The sequence below is a fragment of the Chrysochloris asiatica genome, unplaced genomic scaffold, assembly GCF_000296735.1.
Source record: "Chrysochloris asiatica unplaced genomic scaffold, ChrAsi1.0 scaffold00250, whole genome shotgun sequence".
Lineage (NCBI taxonomy): Eukaryota > Metazoa > Chordata > Mammalia > Afrosoricida > Chrysochloridae > Chrysochloris > Chrysochloris asiatica.
The window spans coordinates 961,859-980,264 of NW_006408768.1; the positions used below are offsets into that span (position 1 = coordinate 961,859).

The window sequence follows — 18,406 nt, forward strand, 5'->3', positions numbered from 1 at the left end:
CTTTGGGGAAAAAAGTACTGGTTGTCGTACTATTTGGCATTTTGGCAACTCTTATATACTGTACGTTGGAATTCAGTATTGTTTTTAGCTGCCATGTAATGGGTCATGGGCTCATGGCACCATATACAATGGATCAGATGCTATGATGTACAGGGTTTTTACTAGCTGCTTTTTGTCTTTTCCTTGTCTGTCTTTGTCTGGAAGCTCCACTGAAGTCTGTTTAGCATCACAGTAACACACATGGCTCCACTGACAGAGGAGGGGTGACTGCTTGAGGCGTACTGGCTAGGAGGCTCACACATGCTACCACAGAACCACACGGCCCAGACTGGAGTTAGGAATTCAATGCTTTTAGCCTTTTTGCTTTATGAAATAGCCACAAATCTGAAAATATTTTATAGTTGATGGAGCCGCAAAGTACATTAAAAAAACTGATCATTACAGAATCCGCTATTAGAATCTCCTGAGAGAAAGAACGAGCAGCTGGGGCAGAGTCAGGGACTGCACCTGTGGGGAGGGGCTCAGATTCTTTGTAGCTCTCCTAATGCTGGGCCTGTCTGAAGCAATAGCCTTGTGCAGTCACAGAGGAGTCTGTGACTGGTTCGTCAGAGGAGTTGTTATGTGGTCAGTGAAGGCCTCTGGTACTTCAACAATTCTTCAATCAAAAGGCTGTTTTCTCCTATTCATCTTATATTTCAACCAGCCACTATCCTCCTCTCTTAAAAAATACACTCAAGCCTCTGGCTCCATTCCTGCTTCACTAATATGAGGGGGCTTTGAAAAGTCTAGTCAAACTAAAATCTCAGTTAAAGAGCCCTGGTGATACAATGGTTTAAACACTGGGCTGCTAACTATAAGGTCAATGGTTCAAACCCACCAGTTCCTCCACAGGTAAAAGATGAGTCTGTGTGCACCCGTAAAGAGTTACCGTCCTGGAAACCCTAGGGAACAGTTCTATTCTATCCTACAGCTCACTCAAAGTTGGATCAACTCAATGGCAGTGAGCAGTATAAGTTAAAGTCAACTTTCCCTACTCCATGCTTCCAACTGCACAGTTCAATGTCACAGGATTAAAAATAAAATGAACTGGACTCACTTTAAAGTAGATTAATGAAAAATACCAAAACATTGCTGACCAAGAATTAATTCTTCCTACACCATTCACTCTCACTCTCCAAGGCTTTCTAGTTACTACACTTTGAACTTGGCAACACGAAAACTAAATGTATGCTTTGTACAGACAGAACTTGCTTAATCATTTATTTTCTAAACATACTGGTTTAGATGGGCCAAGAATCCTTGCAGCGATTCCTTTGCCTTCATTGGTACATTCTTCACCATCTTTTTTCAATGGGGTCCCCTAATAAAAAAAAACGTCATTCAGAACAAAATGAAGCAAAACCCCAAACCAACAATAACACTAGTGTTATACTGAAGTAAAGTACTTCACTTGGTAGAAGTTTAAGAAATTTGGTTTATAGAGCCAATTCTGCTCTGGCAGGGAGCACAACCTAACTAGGCTCTCAACCTTTACATGCTGGAGAATCTTCCATACATTTGGAATTACACTGAAGCAAACATACAGTACACAAAGGGGAGAAGAGGAACATAAAGTGTGTAACATTATTTTTTTTTAGCTGCAAAAAGAAGTACCTAAAAATAAGACTTCTGATGTCATTGCACATACAATGTTCAGAGAATCAAGAAGACTTAAAATAAAGTTGAAAAAAAAAAATGAGAAAAGTGGTATTTTCTGTAACCATTAAGTGTGACTGCTTACACTATGCAAGGGTAAATCAGACTCATTCAAGACTTCTGTAATGAACAGAGCAAATAGTACACATTAATTAGTATGAAAGTCTCTTCCAAAATGGCCCCGAAGATCTTCAGCTTCTACATGCCTTGGGCTGCCCCTACCACAGTGCACAGAGCTGATCTGTGTCACACATAAGGTATTGCAGAAATCCTGGGGTTTGGCTTCTAAGACTGTTAAAAAAGACAGTGCAACTGCCACGTTCCCACTTTTCGATCACTTGCTCTTGAAAATAACAGCTGCCAAGCAGAGGACATTCAAGCAGTCCCCGTGGCAGGGAACAAAGGCCTATACTTTCCAGGTATATAAGTGAGCCACTCTTGGAACCATATTCTTGAGCTCCAATCAAGCCTCATAAGAGAGCTTGAATCAGAACCATCCAACTAAGATACTCCCATATTCTGGGCCACAGAAACTGTGTACTGCAGCAAATGTGTGCTGTTTTAATTTATTAAATTTTGGGGTTGTTACACAACCAACAAAATATTCCATTATTTTACAAAATGATTTGAGGAACACTAAATAATATAAATGGAGCTCTGGTAGCATAGTAGTTACGAATAGGGCTGCTAACCTCAAAGTCAAATAGGGCTGCTAATCTCAAAGTCAGCAGTTCGAAACCACCAGCTGTTCTGCGGGAGAACAATGAGGCTTTCTGCTGCTGTAAAGATTTACAGCCTTGGAAACCCTGTACAGGGTCGCTATGAGTGGAACTGACTCCACGGCACACCACCACCATCAGGTAATATAAAAACAGGTTTCTTTCCAACATACATGACTTTTCAGTTTAAGTATTTATGCCATGGGATTTTCCACAACTGGAACATTACAAACATCGTCTCCCAAATGTAACTATGAAACTGCCTAAGGAATATATAATACTTGACAAATGCTGTTTAATTAATAGAATGCTTGCAAAAACAAAGTAAAAATAAAACAAAAATCATGCTCTTTTATGTATGGCTTGTTTTCTTTAGATTTCAAATATTCTAATATACCTTAAATATGAACTTTCAATTAGAGACAAATCAGTGAATTAAGTAAATGAATTAAGTTAGTAAATCCTCTCCCTTGTGAAAACAACATTGGCATTTTAAAAGTATCAAAACTGAAAATTTTAATTATTAGCCATGAAAACCTTCATATATATTCATAAAAGTATGCTTACTGGGAAAATTCCATTTATGCGACTAGGCTTTCCTTTGGGATACGGATTTCCTGGAATTGTGCCACAGGAAGATATCATAGCATGAGGAGCTTTGCAGCCTCCCTTAAAAGCCTGTAATATAACAAACAATAGTGAAGTAAAAAACTATGCACTCAGAAAGTCAGTATTCTGGGTGTTGAGAAGCCCAGCTAAGGAACATAAGATAAAGAACAGCATTGTATTCAATCTGTTCATATGCCAATCTACTACATGTGAACATGACTAAAATCACTTTATTTAAATGGTATTATTAAAATGGTCACATATAATACTGTTAATGTAGCAACAAATCTACTCCTAAAAGTTATTTTCACAATGGGTTATGTAAATTGTGTGCAGAAATGTTCACTGCTATTTAATCTGAATAATCTCTCCACCACCAAGAAATGACAGTCCAATGCTACAAATACTGAACTCGTAGTATACACAAAGCAAGGAGGACAGAGAATTTGCAGAACCATGGACCCTACTCTGAAAGAGTTTACAGCTCAGCTGAGAAAACAGGGCATTGGGTGTCCAGAATTGTGTTACGGAGAAGTTATTTACGGAATACTGTGCTACATACAATGCAACACACTATTAGATATACGGAGGCAGGAGATTTTTGTCTAGTTTGTTTTTTGTTACATATCCCAAAAAATATTGATACATTTTGAACTGGTGCTCAAAAATGCCCTATATCATACAATACTGTTGTTGCTGTATGCCAACGAGTCAGTTTCAAGAGTGGCTGGTGCGTCTGAACTGCTGACCTTGTGGTAATCAGTCCAGTGTTTATGCTACAGAGCCGCATCAGGGCCCTATCACACAACATGCACTCAAATACATTCACATTGCAGTATAGGAATATTAAGTTTTACATATGTACATGTCTTATTTTGGTACATAGTTATAATGCCTTTAGAAATCCACTTTCAACAAACACATACAGTTATAGTAGCTGTGTACAGCAGTCATCGGGTTATATGCAAAATCTGCTCCTGTGTCTCTGTGAATATGCAGGTCAGCCAGAACAGTCACTTCTGTTCTTTATTTAGCAAGAAAAGGACAGAAGCCTTCTCAAAGATTTAAAAGCTGCACATGCAGCAAGTGAGGGTGACTGAGATGAAGAATTCTGGGGTACAGGGATAGGAGTTGGTTCAATTGTTTCTAAATGAGGTTAAATTTACATAATAATAAAGCAAAGCCTCCAAGATGGTGGCACTCCAATCAAAGATGAAAGCCAACTCTGCTGCTTTGAATGTGGTTTTCCAGTCCTGCCAATAATCCAAGTCTCCTGAAAGGGCTTATGCACTCTTCTGAGTCTCCCATTGTAGGGCTTCGACCTATAATTTCTGTTCTAAAATACCCAACAGCATTTAACAACAAAATCACCCAAATTGTAACCATTCTAGCCTGTTCTTATTTTACTTCACTGGTTGTGACAGAACCAATTAAGTCTTGAATTAAAAGGCAAGTAGGAGTTGTCTGTAAATAGTGCAATTGTAGCTTGTATTAACCAGCCTCCTACAAGTAATACAATCCTAAAAATGACCTTACTTTTTGGTTATTAAAAATAGGTGGTGTTGTTAAGTGCCTTCGGGTTTGAACTGGCTTTCTTGTAGTTAGCACTCCAGTGCGAATCCTACAGTGTCATTATAGATACAGAAGCTCCAGGGTCTCATTATAGAAAGTAGTAGGTGAATAAGTTAATTTTGCTTATTCTTTCAGAGCAAGTACATTTGGACTAAAGGCATGAACACTTTAAAGGCTCTTTTATAAGTTTACTTTCCTGAAAAGTAATTAATATACAATGAGCTAAGGCCTAGTCTATAAAACAATTGAGTTTCCAGCCAAAACAACTCTAAGGCAACAATTACCTTACGAGATCAAATCAGGATTTTGCACTTGGGAAAGTATTACTTCTCACTCTTGTACAGTTTATATTAATAAACTAGAATTTTGTTTTGATATTCGCCTCTTAGGAACTTGATTAACACAAGTCTGATGATGAAGCAAATTTTAAAAGTCTAGTTCTTAAATGGAGCCCTGGTATGGTGCTGTGGGTTAATGCATTGGACTGCAAAATCAGTTTGAATTGCAGGTCCATGATTCAAATTCATCAGTTGCCCCTCGGAAACCCTATGCAGGGTTGCTACTGGTAGGAATCAACTTGATGGCACTTAACAATAACAAGTTTTTAAATACAAAGAGTTGAAGACAACAGTCTGGAACCAAAGCTACAAAGGAAATGAGACAGAAGTACCACATGAAGCTCCATGCTGAGTGGTCAGGTGACATTCATTCTTGACCCCTCTCATAATGGTACTCAGGCAATTCACCAGAGTTAACACGGGATCAGGGCAGGTACTTTTCTCTTCACCAGCATTCAGCAATACTACTGTGTACCATTGACATAGCAGTCTTGAGAAAATTACCTGTTCCAGAACTCTCTTACACCGTTTCTTCTCAGACATATTTATCCTGAATAAATCTTCAATGGGACGGGAATTCTGTGCATCAACAATGTTTCTACCAAGGAAATTAAAATTAGCTTTTCATTTTAGAATGTAGACACACATACAGGGCAGAACGTATTTCAATGAATGTATCTCCATTACACTGGGAGTCAAGTTTGACTACTTTACCCCTTACTTCCTCTTACAGACAGACAATGTACCCATTTCTTTTTTCAACTGCTATTAACAGTACACACACTTCTAAGTTTTCAGTTGTACTAGGCCAATTTAAGTAACATGCTTACATAAAGATAGTAAATAACTGAAGTTTATCAAACTAAGCACCTAAAACCACCACCGTAATATCGTAAATAAAAATCAGTACTTTTATATTCTTAAAATATACCCTCTACAGGGAATTTTGGATTAGACATTGGGTTGGTCACTCAAACCCACCAGCTGCTCCTCAGGACAAAGATGAGGCTGTCTGCTTCTGTAAAGATTTAGTCTTAGAAACCCAGGAGTCCTGGTGTGGAGCTGGAGGATCAGCATTGGACTGCTAATCGCAAGGCTGACAGTTCAAACTCATCAGCCGCTCTTTGGAAACCTTTACAGGGCTGCTATGAGTCAGAACCGACTTGATGACATGTAACATGAGTCAGAACGGACACAATCTTGGTGGGTTTGGTTACAGGGAGTGTGTTAAGAGAGAAACTGGAACAAAACCCAATGCCACTGGGTCAATTCTAACTCATTCAGACCCTATAAAGAGTTTCTAAGACTATACATCTTTATGGGAAAGATCTTTCTCTCATGTTAAGAGATGAGATTACAGAATAAACCTCTATGTCAAATGCATAAAAATCATGGTTGATCTAAAAATGAAACTTTACCACTGGTTTACTTTCATATTGTGCTTTTGTGAACATCCACACATTATTAATCCATGTGCCATAAATAAGCAGCAATTTAAGACACTTCCTAGTTACCTGAAGGGGCAGGTTCCTTTCTTTTTCTTTGTTTTTACGTTCCCTATAGTCATCTACCAAACACCAGCTAGATGTTTTCATGTACCTAACATGACTTGGAACTCACATACCCTAAGTTATGTTAGATTCGATTCTTATTTTTACAAGCAAGTAAAGCATATGCATCTTGCCAAAAATTGTGCTGTAAGTAGTGGCAGAAGCTCCTCATTCTACATTTCATGTCTTTACCAGATAGCTTTCCAATCACTCTAAGTACAAAGGTAAAGCAAGTTACTGAGATGCATTATTTTGTAAGTTATAACCATATGAAGAAGCACTGTATTCATTCAAAAAAAAAAAATTAGCACTATGCTTTCATAGACTAGTGTCCCATTCACAAATATAATTCCAACACAATAATACACGCTAGTAAGCTAAAAGATTATTTTAAGGTATTAAACATTTTTCTAATAAAGTAAAAAGAAAAATACTTACGAAGCTAATAGTTCAAGAGCAACTAGTTTGTCTTTACTGAAGGTGAAGCAGTTGAGGATATTAACCACTTCTGCTGGATGTACAGCCACCATTTTCTATTAATATAAAAATCGTGTCTTTTATTATTTGGAAAGTATGTTGTTGTTAGGTGTTGACGAGTTGGTTCTAACTCATAGTGACTCCATGCACAACAGAACGCAACACTGCCCGGTCCTGCACCATCCTCACATTGTTGTTATGCTTGAGCCCACTGCTGCTGCCAATGTGTCAATCCATCTCATTGGGGTCTTACTCTTTTTTGCTGACCCTCCACTTTACGAAGCATAATGTCCTCCATGTACTGATATTATGTCCGAAGTATGAGAGATGAAGTCTGGCCATCTGGCTTTTAAGGAGCATTCTGGCTGTACTTCTTCCAACACAGATTTGTTTGTTCTTCTGGCAGCCCATGGTATTTTAATATTCTTCGCCAACAACACAACTCAAATGCATCAATTCTTCCATGGCCTTCCTTATTCGCTGTCCAACTTTCACATATATATGACGCTATTGAAAACAGCATGGCTTGGGTCAGGTGCACCTTAGTCCTCAAACGGTTATACGTTGGAAAGTATAGTTAAATATTAATGTAAACATTTTAGGTGAAAACTGTTGTTGTTATTAAGTCCTGTCAAGTCGGTTCTGACTCACTGAGACCCTGTATAGGGTTTTCAAGGAGTTACTTGTGAGTTTGAACTGCCAACCTTGTGGTTCAAACAGACCTTGTAGTCTGGTGCTTATACTACAGTGTCACACTAGGAGTCCTCAAAAATAAGCCCTGGCAACTCAAAAGGAAGTTCTAAAATTGTGTGAATGAGCTGATTAGGCTCTGCAGTGTAGGGAGTTACTGAATGTCTTTTTCACCCATATCCTTATAAACTTCCACAAATTGCAGTTTTTCTGATGGGTGTGAGTAAGAGAAGGTGGGGAAAGCAGCTTATGGATAATATGACTCAGTTGTGAGTGACTGGTAACGGGGTTCACTGTGATTATAACAACCTGAAACTCTAACATGGTTTTGAATAAAATGAGCCAATTCAGAAGAATGACCAGGGGATCTCAGTTCCTTCAAAGAAGAAGAGCCGTGAGTGGAGCGTGTTCTTTTGAACCCCTAAGATATCTATGCATTGAACCTTCTCAATACAGGAGACAGAGCTGTGAAACCAGAGAAGGAACAAAGGAGCAGCAGCAGGAGAACCAAGAGCCAGAGCATGAGCCAGAGCACTGGACTCCCCAGCCCACAGAGCAAGCAAAGCTAACTTTGGGCAGAAGGCTTATTTGCAGAGTGGGGGACTCCAGGCAATTAATTTGGGGAGCTAGAGCCAAGTGCCTCAGGCTGAGGGTTAGGTGGAATGGTGCATTCCTTGGGCATTGATCAGTAGCCCTAAAAAAGCTATGCAACATTGCTAGAACAGTGTGAAGCCAGACCAAAGGGCCAAGGGCCAGAGAGGCCTGCCTGGAGTACAGTTGAAGAGGCTGTCCTGATGTAAACAACTGTGCCCTGAAGTTTTCTGACCCAGAACTGTAACCTGTCAACTTCCTTAATAATCCCCCTAACTGTGAATGGATGTCTGTCTGAGCTCTGTGTGGTCTTTCCAATGGATTATGATGCCCAGCTGAGAAGCAGAGTGCTGTGGCAGAGATGCATGGTGTCACGTCTTTGCAGGCTCCTTCAACGTAATTATTACAGGTCAACTTATAAGTTCTATGGCCTCTTTGTTTTTAACTATATTTTTCAACATGGCTGTTAATAAAGTAACAGTAATAGCAGCAACAAAAAACTTACATATATTACTTTCCTCAGTAAAGGTGATACAAAAAATTAATGTTTACACATATAGAAGATAGTACTGCTCAAGGAGTTAGGAAGAAATTAAGTTTCTCAGTTAGGTAAGTAGGCATACCATTCCCAAAGTACAAACCCATGGTGCTTAACACTACTGTTGTTGTGAAAAGCCATCAAGTTGGTTCTGCCACATGGAGACTGTGGATAGGGAGCAGCTAGTAGGTTTGACCTGCTGACCTTGCAGTTACCAGTCCAGTGCCTATCCTAGAGAGCCATGCCAGGCCCCCGATGGTGCTTAATCATGTTACACAACAATGTGGACCATCAGTCAGTCTCACCTCACACCATGGCATGTGTTAATGCCAAATGCATGTCATTCATTCACATAATACTGTAATGCAAAGTATCATATGAGGCTTCAGTGTATATTATTTACATATCTGTAAAGATCTTGGAACTATAAATTTAGTTCACTTAATTCATGTAAATGCCCTTTAAGTAACCAACTGGTAAAGCCAGTATCAAAACAATCAGTCATATCATTGCTGATTTGTCATAAAAGGTTAGACAAAAGCCAAAGAAATGTATGAATTTGTCTTTATGACAGCTTCTCTTGCCTAGATAACATAAGCTGAGGCCCCCACCCATACTTCTTACCCTCCCTCTCAGGAGCTTTGCCTCTGGTACCAGGAGGAAGATTTTCACCTCCAGGGAATGGGTGAGATAAACCTTTCGTTGTAAAGGTTTCATTGTAGTTAAGTGACCTTGAGTAGGTTGAGACCAATAGCAAGCCTGTATAGGGTTTCCGAGGAGTGATGGTGAGCTTGAACCCCAACCTTGTGGTTGAAACCCACTTTGCAGTCCGGCGCATGAACTCCCAGTGCCACACCAGGACTCCTTCTTTGTAAAGTATGAAAGAAAAAAATTGCTAGAGTAAAAAGAGGAAAAGAAGAGCTAACAGACCAAGTTTTCAGGCAGTCCTGTTTAGGAAGTTAAGGTATTCCTCTAAAATTATCCAAGATCCTATTCATATATAGCTAGCTACACTTGTTTAGTCTAGTTACTCCTTGTGACCCAGGCTCTTGAGAGGCAAGTACAATAGGATAAGCACTGGACTGTGAACCAAAAGGCCAGCAGTTCAAGCCCACCAGCTACTCTGTGAGAAAAAATGAGGCTTCCTGGTCCTGCAAAAATTTAAAGCCTTGTAAACCCTAAAAAGGGTCACTATGAGTCAAAATCGACATGATGGCACTTTAACAACAAGAATAGACTTACTAAATTAAAATCACAAACCATTTAAAATTCAGTGCCTTCAGTCTCATTTGTCACATTTCAATAGCTACCATTCTGGACACTGAAGAAATAAAACATTTCCATTAAGAAAGGTCACTTGGGCAGTGCAGGCATAAAGAAAGTAAGTACGGAGTCCTGGTATGCTGCTGGGGGATAAGCACTGGACTGCAAGGTCGTTTGCTTTGCAAGGTTGGCAGTTCAAACTCACCAGCCACTCTTCGGAAACCCTATACAGAGTCATAGAGTCAGAACCGATTCGACAGCACTTCATAACAACTCTTCATAGACTCCTGGTGTAGCGCTACAGGATAAGCACTAGATTGCAAACCCCAAGGTTGGCAGTTCAAACCCACCAGCTGCTCCTCAGAAACCCTACATAGCATTGCTATGAGTTGGAAATGACTTGATGGTACTTAGCAACAACAAGTCTTCAAAGACTAAAGACAAAAAGGTAGAGATAGAGATCAAAAATAGAAAGCTGTGCATAAAAATACACAAGAATTTCAATCTTATGGTTTGTTTGCCTATGAATAGACTTCTAATTTGCCAGATGAGGACACTATGGTAATCATTTACGTTGTTATTGTTAAGTGCCCTCCAGTCAACTCTCACTCAAAGCGACCCTACAAACGGTTCCTGAGGCTTCAAATCTTTGTGGAAACAGAAAGCCTCATCTTTCTCCTGGGAGTGACTGTTGGGCTAGAACTGCAGAATTAGTGGTGGGCAGTCCAGTGATTACAGAATGGAACCACTGTGTCCCCTACACAATTTAGTAGTAGTATGTTGTTGTTAAGTGCTGTCGAGTCGGTTCCAACCCATAGCGACCCTGTATAGGGTTTCCAAAGAGCAGCTGGTGAGCTTGAACTGCCAACCTTGCAGTTCAAACAGCTTTGCAGTCTGGTGCACTAACCCCCAGCGCCACACCAGGTATTGTTGTTGTTATTGTGCCGTGGAGTCGGTTCCGACTCATAGCGACCCTGTACACAGTTTGGTTGGTCGGTTATGTACCGTGGAGTTGGTTCCAACTCATAGCGACAGAGTTTCCGAGGCTGTAAATCTTTATGAGAGCAGAAAGCCTCATCTTTCTCCCACGGAACAGCTGGTAGTTTCGAACTGCTGACCTTAAGGTTGGCAGCCCAATTTGTAACCACTACGCTACCAGGGTATGTTGTTGTTAAGTGCCGTCGAGTCAGTTCCAACCCATAGCGACCCTGTATAGGGTTTCCGAGGAGTGACTGGTGAGCTTGAACCACAGACCTTGCACTTCAAACGGATTTGCAGTCTGGTGCATTAACCTACAGTGCCCCACCAGGACTCCAGGGTATAGTACATATTAATTTGAATATATAATTTGTTGTTGTTAAGTGATGTTAAGTTGGTTCCGACTCAAAAGCAATCCTATATAGGGTTTTAGAAAAGTGGCTGGTGGGTTTGAACTGCTACCCTGCTGTTCAAATGGATCATGAAGTTCAGCGCCACACCAGGACTTCATAAATATATAATTTAGGAAGTTTAAATTTTTTAACATAGTTATTTTGAAGTAATGAAATTGTAAAGGATTTCATTTTACTTGGCTCCACAGCCAAAACCCACGGATGCAGCTGACAGAAAATCAAATGACTACTGCATTTGGACAACATGTTGCAAAAGACGTCTTTAAATTGTTAAGAAGCAAAGATGTCACTTTGTGAAGGCTGGGCAATGAATAAGGAAGACGGAAGAGTTGATGCATTTTGGTGAAGATTATTAAAAGTACTATGGAATGCCAAAAGAACAAACCAACCCACGTTGGAAGCAATATAGCCAGAATGCTCCAGAGAAACGAGGCTGGCGAGACTTTGTCTGACGTACTTTAGATTATGTTATCAGGAAGGACCAGTCCCTGGAGAAGGACATCATGCTTGGTAGAGGATCAGCCAAAGGCGAAGGCCCTCAATGAAATGGATTAACACAGTGGTAACAACAATGGGCTCCAACATAAGAATGAGGTGGCGACGGTGCAGGACCAGGCACATTCTGCTGGACACTGGGTCAACTGTGAGTTGGAACTAACTACAAATTTTGAATACTCAAATGATAAAATTTAGAGTCAGCTTTTCTAATGCAAATAAATTATAGTTTGAGATGAATTATGGAAAACTGGGAGAAGTCAAAATACTTAAAATTTTACATTCTCAGAAAAAATAAGTTACTTACATATTGTAAAGCTTTCATTGCCTTCAACTGAGGCTCAGCCCAGGAAAAATATCTTAGTAAATCCACCACCTAAAAGCAAAAAAAAAACTCATTCAGCTCTACAGATAACATTTTTACAGACATTAAAAAAGATTTGTGTCCGGACTTAAATTTTATTCAAACGTGCAACTGGGACTCATGGGTGATGTGCCACCAGCGCCTAGACCGCACACTTTCTAACAGTGCAGTTACATGTGGCTATTTAAATTAAATCAATTCAAATTAAAAGAAAATTAAAGTTCAATTTCTAAGTGTGAAAATCTACAATTCAGATGCTCAAATGCCAGTAGTTACCGTATGGTTGGTGCAGAGAGAACATTCCCATCACCACAGAGGTACTGTAGTGCAGTACTGATGTGCAATGAAAGCCACATATAAGGTAGAGAAAAAGTAGAACATGGAGATAAAATACCAGCTCAGAAATATAAAGTAATATAGACAGCTCCCATATGATGAACAAGATTGGCTCCTAATAGTATCCAAGAATCAGTAGTCAGTAGGAACAGGTACATATGGTTCTATATAGGATGACTATCAGACAGAATTGGCTTGAAGCCATGGGCTTTGTTTTTTGTTTTTTCAGTGGAAGAAAAGGCTGAAAGCTGCACATGCACCAAGTGAAGGTGATTGTGACGAATGATATTTTGGGTGTATGGGTAAGGGTTGGTTTCAAAATGAGTGCAAAGGCACATATTAAAGGACAAGTAGGGATAGTCCACGGGATGTTTGTAATCCAAGGACTACCTATACAATGAATGGAAAATAACAGCATTGAAAGTAATAGATCTTAATCAATTACAAAGCATGTTCAGTGCTGTAATTTTAGGGTAGGTCCACTAACTTCTGTACTTTACTTGAATCAAGAGGGTATAATACTAACATTCATACCACTGATCTTTTCCCTAAAAAATAAGTCATCATGAATCAGTCCAACCAAAAAACCTATAGGAATGAGCAGAATTGTTCCACAGGGTTCTCAAGAGCAGGAATCTTTAAGGAAACAGACTGCCTCACCCTTCTCCCCTGCAGCAGTTGGTGGGTGCAAACTTTTGGTTAGCAGCCCAGGGCTTAGCCCTCAATACCAGCAAGGCTCCTGAATCAGTCCAGCAACTTCTAAAAGGTGCCTCATGTTGAAAGCCAAGATAACAAGGCTCACTCATACCACAGAACACCAAGCAAATGAGGGAGAAACCCCGAGACAGCCAGAAAGGCATGAACTAGTGCACTGATATCACAACCCAGAAGTCTCTGCAGGACCACCACGTCCCTACTTTGCTGCCTCCAAGGATGGTCCAGAAAAAAGGTTAAGAAGAAAGGGTACTAAAATCTGGGCTAATTAATTATTGTACTGTGAGTTCAAGAAAACGTGTGATGGTTCCAAGGATTCCACAAAGCATGGTAAACACTGGAAACTGGAGTGATATGTGAAGAAAAGCAAAATATTTTTTACTCTTTTAAAGAGATAGATAAGCAGCAAACAAGTATCATATATACTCTGAAGATAATTTGGTGTAAGAGTACGAAGGGGCTTCAAAGAGTTTGTAGAAAATGGAATTTTTACATTAATTTTTAAAAGCCATCTCACAGATGTCCTTACTGTTAATGGGAATACTTGTTTTAAAAAAAGTAGAAAACCATAAAGACAAATTTTTTTTCTTTAAATAATTTTTGTAAAAGCTGTTGTTGTTAAGTGCCGTGGAGTCGGTTCCGACTCATAGTGACCCTGTACAGGGTTTCCGAGGCTGTAAATCTTTACGGGAGCAGAATGCCTCATCTTTCTCCCGCCGAACAGCTGGTAGTTTCGAACCAGTGACCTTGTGGTTCACAGCCTGATTCGTAACTATGAGCAATTATCATTTTAAAAAGAATAACAGATGAAACTTAAAAAGGTGGAAGGTGATTTTGAAAAGAAATGTAAGTTAAAAATTGTTCTCCAGATTAACATTTCTACTTCTGCTCAAATTCTCTAACAAGTATTTTCCAAGTGTCCCTTGTTGTTGTTAAGTGCTGTTGAGTTGGTTCTGACCCACAGTGACCCTCTATAGGGTTTCCAAGGAGTCGCTAGTGAGCTTGAACTGCTGACCTTGCAGTTCACGCATTAGCCCCCAGCGCCACACCAGGACTCCACGAACCTCTCAAGGTCAACAGTACAAGCTCACAGTTTCTTAGAGCAGGATAAGCGAAGGACTACAAGGTCAGTTTGAAATACACGGTTGGTGGTTCAAATTCACCAGTCACTCCTGAAAATCCTATACTGGGTGGCTATGAGTCAAACACACTCAAAGACATTAGCTACAACTATCTTTATAGAGTCCTGGTGTGGAACTCCAGGACAAGCACTGTAGCATAAGGTCTGGTAGAACCAGCTGCTCCTTAGAAATCCTATACAAGGTGGCTATGGGTAAGAACTGAGGCACTTAAGGTATTTAACAACAACAGTGTTCATGGAAGCAGACTGCCATATCTTTCTCCAGAGAAATGGCTGGTAGCTTCAGAACGATGATCTGGTTAGCAGCCAACCAACCACAATATCAGCAGGGAATTTAAATTAGTAAACTTGCCAAAAAATGATGGGTGAAAGTTTTCAGAAACTAACATTCCCTGGTAGCATAGTGGATTATAAACTGGGCTGCTAACTGCAAGGTCAGAAGTTCAAATTTACCAGCTGCTCCATGAGAGAAAGATAAGGTGTTTTACTCCTGTAAAGATTTACAGCCTTGGAAACCCTATAAAGGGTCATTATGTGTTGGAACTGACTCAGTGGCACACAACTACCACCATCACTTTGCTTAAAAAAAAATTATAGACTTCTGGCAGTTAGAGAAACTGCCAGATAATTATTAGATACAGTATGTTTTTATGATTCATGAAGGTTTTATATCACGGCTTTACATAACAATAACATCATTTTCATAATATGTAGCATATTTTATAACTGCTGTCTAAGAAATACTACACAAATTTGGTTAGGTTTACCACTAGAAGTTTAAAATTATCTTTATATTGTGCCTAGAACGAGAAACACATTGAGAGACTTTTTAAATGATCAAGACACTATTTAAAAATCATGTTAGAAGATGATTTGTTGTTGTCAAGTCGTTTCTGACTCACAGGGTGAGTTTGAACTGAGGACCTTGCGGCTCCGACTGACCTTTGGTCCAGTACTTATCCTATAGCGCCACAGGAGGATAGTGTGGTAAAAATGAGTATGGTTATAAAATGCTCTAGGATTGCATAAACCTTTTAACTTCCATAATCAACACATGAACAAACTAAAAACCATTCTGAATTTGATGAGCAGGTAAATGGAGTCCTGGTGTGGTGCTGTGGGATCAGCAATGAACTGTTAACCATAGGGTCCGTGGACCAAACCCACTAGCAGTTCCTCAGAAACCCTATACAGGGTTGCTATGTGTTGAAACAGCACTTAAACAAGAACAAGCAGGTAAACAGATATTATACAGAACATTGGTGTAAAAAGACTTTTGCTTAAACAAATAATAAGGAATACCTGTTCACTAGAGAAGTATCCGTGCACATATTCAATTGCTTTCAATTTGTACTCTGTCAAAACAGCCTAAAAAATCATAAAAACCAATATTAACATAGGTAAACAGCACAGTCATACATAGATTCCAAAAGTGCCCAAGTATAATGGAACACCAGGAGGGCAGGGACACTTCCTGGACCACCAGACTCATTCCTATCAAGAAAGGTAACAAAACTGTCTTAAGGAGGCGTCTACGTTAGTATAAATCATATATCACAGTTTCTGTAAAAGTAATGAAAGTTTCAGAACACCCCAAAGACAACCAAACTGTGATTTTTAGATGTCTCAGACAATTATTTCTTGAATTTCTGTTACATGCTAAGTGCAGTGGTTAAGTGCTGGACTGCTAACTGAAAGGGCGGTGGCTTGAACCCATGAGCTGCTCCAAATGAGAGATTGGTAGGCAGCCTGCTTAGGTAAAGATTCCTCTGCTTTCCCACTGCAGTCTAGTGGATTCCCTAGGAAAATGCTGGAGCCCCCCACCCCCACCCCCAAGCTCCTGGTATTAATAACAATGGTACATAGTAAGCCCTTTCACCTCTAAATAAGTTACTTTTGCACGTGAAAAGACAGTCTGGCAGAAGGGAAACAGGCCAATTTTATTTTCCCATCTTAAAATTAGCAAGAGAATGGAGCTGGCAGGTTCTTTTTGGGTGGTAGGCTACATATAGATAGACTCAAAAAGAAGCAAACACTTGGGAATCTGGTGGGGAAAACTTTCGAAATTCATGTTGAGAGTCTCTTCCCAAGAACTTAATGCCATTTTCATTAGAACATTAATTTTAGCCCAGTCCAGGTGCCTAGCCTTTATAAAGTCATAATCATAACTGCCACATTCAAGAAACTCTTTACAGAGATTATCTGTAGTTTTCAAACATTCATGCATGGCTGAAAGAGGAGAAACTAATATAAGCTCAGAAATATTCAATCACTGCCAAACACAAGGTCGGCGGTTCAAGCCCACCAGCTGCTCCTCGGAAACCCTATACAAATTTGCCTTGATTTGGAAACGACTTGGCGGCACTTAAACATTAAGGGATTTATACAGCCAGTTTCAGAACCGAGGATTGCCTGACTATAATTTCCACTACACAGCATTGATTCTCAAGAAATTTAAGCGTTAAAAGAGTTTCTATTTGCAACACGAAATGTATCAAGATATAAACTCCTACACTACTCATTTAATTCCAAACCGGTTTTACAATTTAATTCTAGGACTCTCATTTAGTGCAAGCTACACGCAATACTTCAAAGAGAATAAAACACAAAAATTCGTAACTCCTAGAATAACTTAAATCATCCAGTTTAATTACCTTTCTGATTTCATCCAACACCGTTTCAAAAGACTTCTTGTCCATCTTGATGGTTATCGAAGTGGTTTCAAGAACTAAACATTCAATTACAAAACGTTCATCCCCGCAGAGCTCCGTTTATTATGAAAAAAAAAAAAAATGTTTAGAGTTGATGAGGAAAAGGATTCCGGAGGAAGAAAGGATGGGAAGAGAGAAGGAGCACTGCAAACTCCCCAAAAATGGCTAAAAAGGATGCCTTGAAAAAGTTTCTATTAATACAAAAAGCACTCGCACCAGGGGTCTCCAGCTTACACAAAGCTTCAGGGGTCCTGCAGGAAGAGCTGGGTCCTTTTAGTCCAGCAGAGAACCCCGGGGGCTCGGCCACCGGGTCCCCTCAGCAGAGGACAAGACGCCACCGGGGGGAGGTCGAGAAGCCCCTTTCCCAAGTGGAACGGCCGGGAGAGCGGCAGCACTATGTCCGGAAGGAACAAGGCTCCGGCCTCTGGTTCGCACCTGTGCCTGGGCCGCGCCCTCACCACCGCGAGTCTGCACTCATGGCCCGGCAGCACTCACTCCTCGCCGTTCGGCAGACTCCGTGGTTGCGCAGCCCGGGCAGCGGCAGCCCGGCGGGCTCTTTGTTACCAGCTGCCGCGGCTTCCGGGAGCAAGCCGGCGGCTGGAGAGAACTGGGAGCCGGGGAAGGGGGTCACGGCCACGGCTAGGGGGACTCCTGAATACCGCACCGCCAATATTTTCAAGCGCCCTGCTGGAGCACCCCCTACAGACCCCACTCGCTAATGGAGGACTTTCAACGACGCCTGTCGCGCACGACTAATCTCAACTCTGCGCCTCCAGTTTGGGCCTCTTTCCTGAAAGCCGTGGAGGGGGTCCTGGTGTGGGAACGTAGGTGTCCACGGCGGGTGCCTGGATACCTCGGAATCTATGCGCCCGAATTCTTTTGTAGAAGCTGGCCGTCATTTTTTTTGGGTGTCACTAGTCTTATGTTTTAGATTTTCACTTGTGTTTGTGTTGACTGTTCAATCTGAATTGAAAAAGCATGAAGGGCGAGTGACTAAGGCATATCTATGGTTACTCCCATTTTGGGAGAACGAAGTCCAAAGCGTGGACCGCCCCTAGGGGCGGGGAAGGGTGGTCACGGGTCAGCCGGAATCCTCTGAGGTCGAGTTCGGAACCGGAATCTCGCGGGGAACATTTCTGCTCGAAATTGACTCGCCGGGTTTTACTCCCTTCGTTGCACTCTCACGGAACGGGCGTTGGAGATAGGGCTCTG

General features: G+C 40.7%; 1 protein-coding gene across 1 annotated transcript in view; it reads right to left on the reverse strand.

The window, feature by feature from the left end:
- Positions 1–17,182, reverse strand: part of PROSER1 (proline and serine rich 1) — a 38,865-nt gene extending 21,683 nt beyond the window's left edge. Inside the window, exons 1-7 of the mRNA XM_006873711.1 lie at positions 17,138–17,182; positions 15,786–15,851; positions 12,236–12,304; positions 6,922–7,016; positions 5,438–5,531; positions 2,982–3,092; positions 1,277–1,360 (exon numbers count right to left, since the gene is read on the reverse strand). Coding sequence (XP_006873773.1) covers positions 1,277–1,360; positions 2,982–3,092; positions 5,438–5,531; positions 6,922–7,016; positions 12,236–12,304; positions 15,786–15,851; positions 17,138–17,182 — 564 coding nt within the window. The remainder of the gene's footprint in view (positions 1–1,276; positions 1,361–2,981; positions 3,093–5,437; positions 5,532–6,921; positions 7,017–12,235; positions 12,305–15,785; positions 15,852–17,137) is intronic.
- Between the last annotated feature and the right edge of the window lie 1,224 nt (positions 17,183–18,406).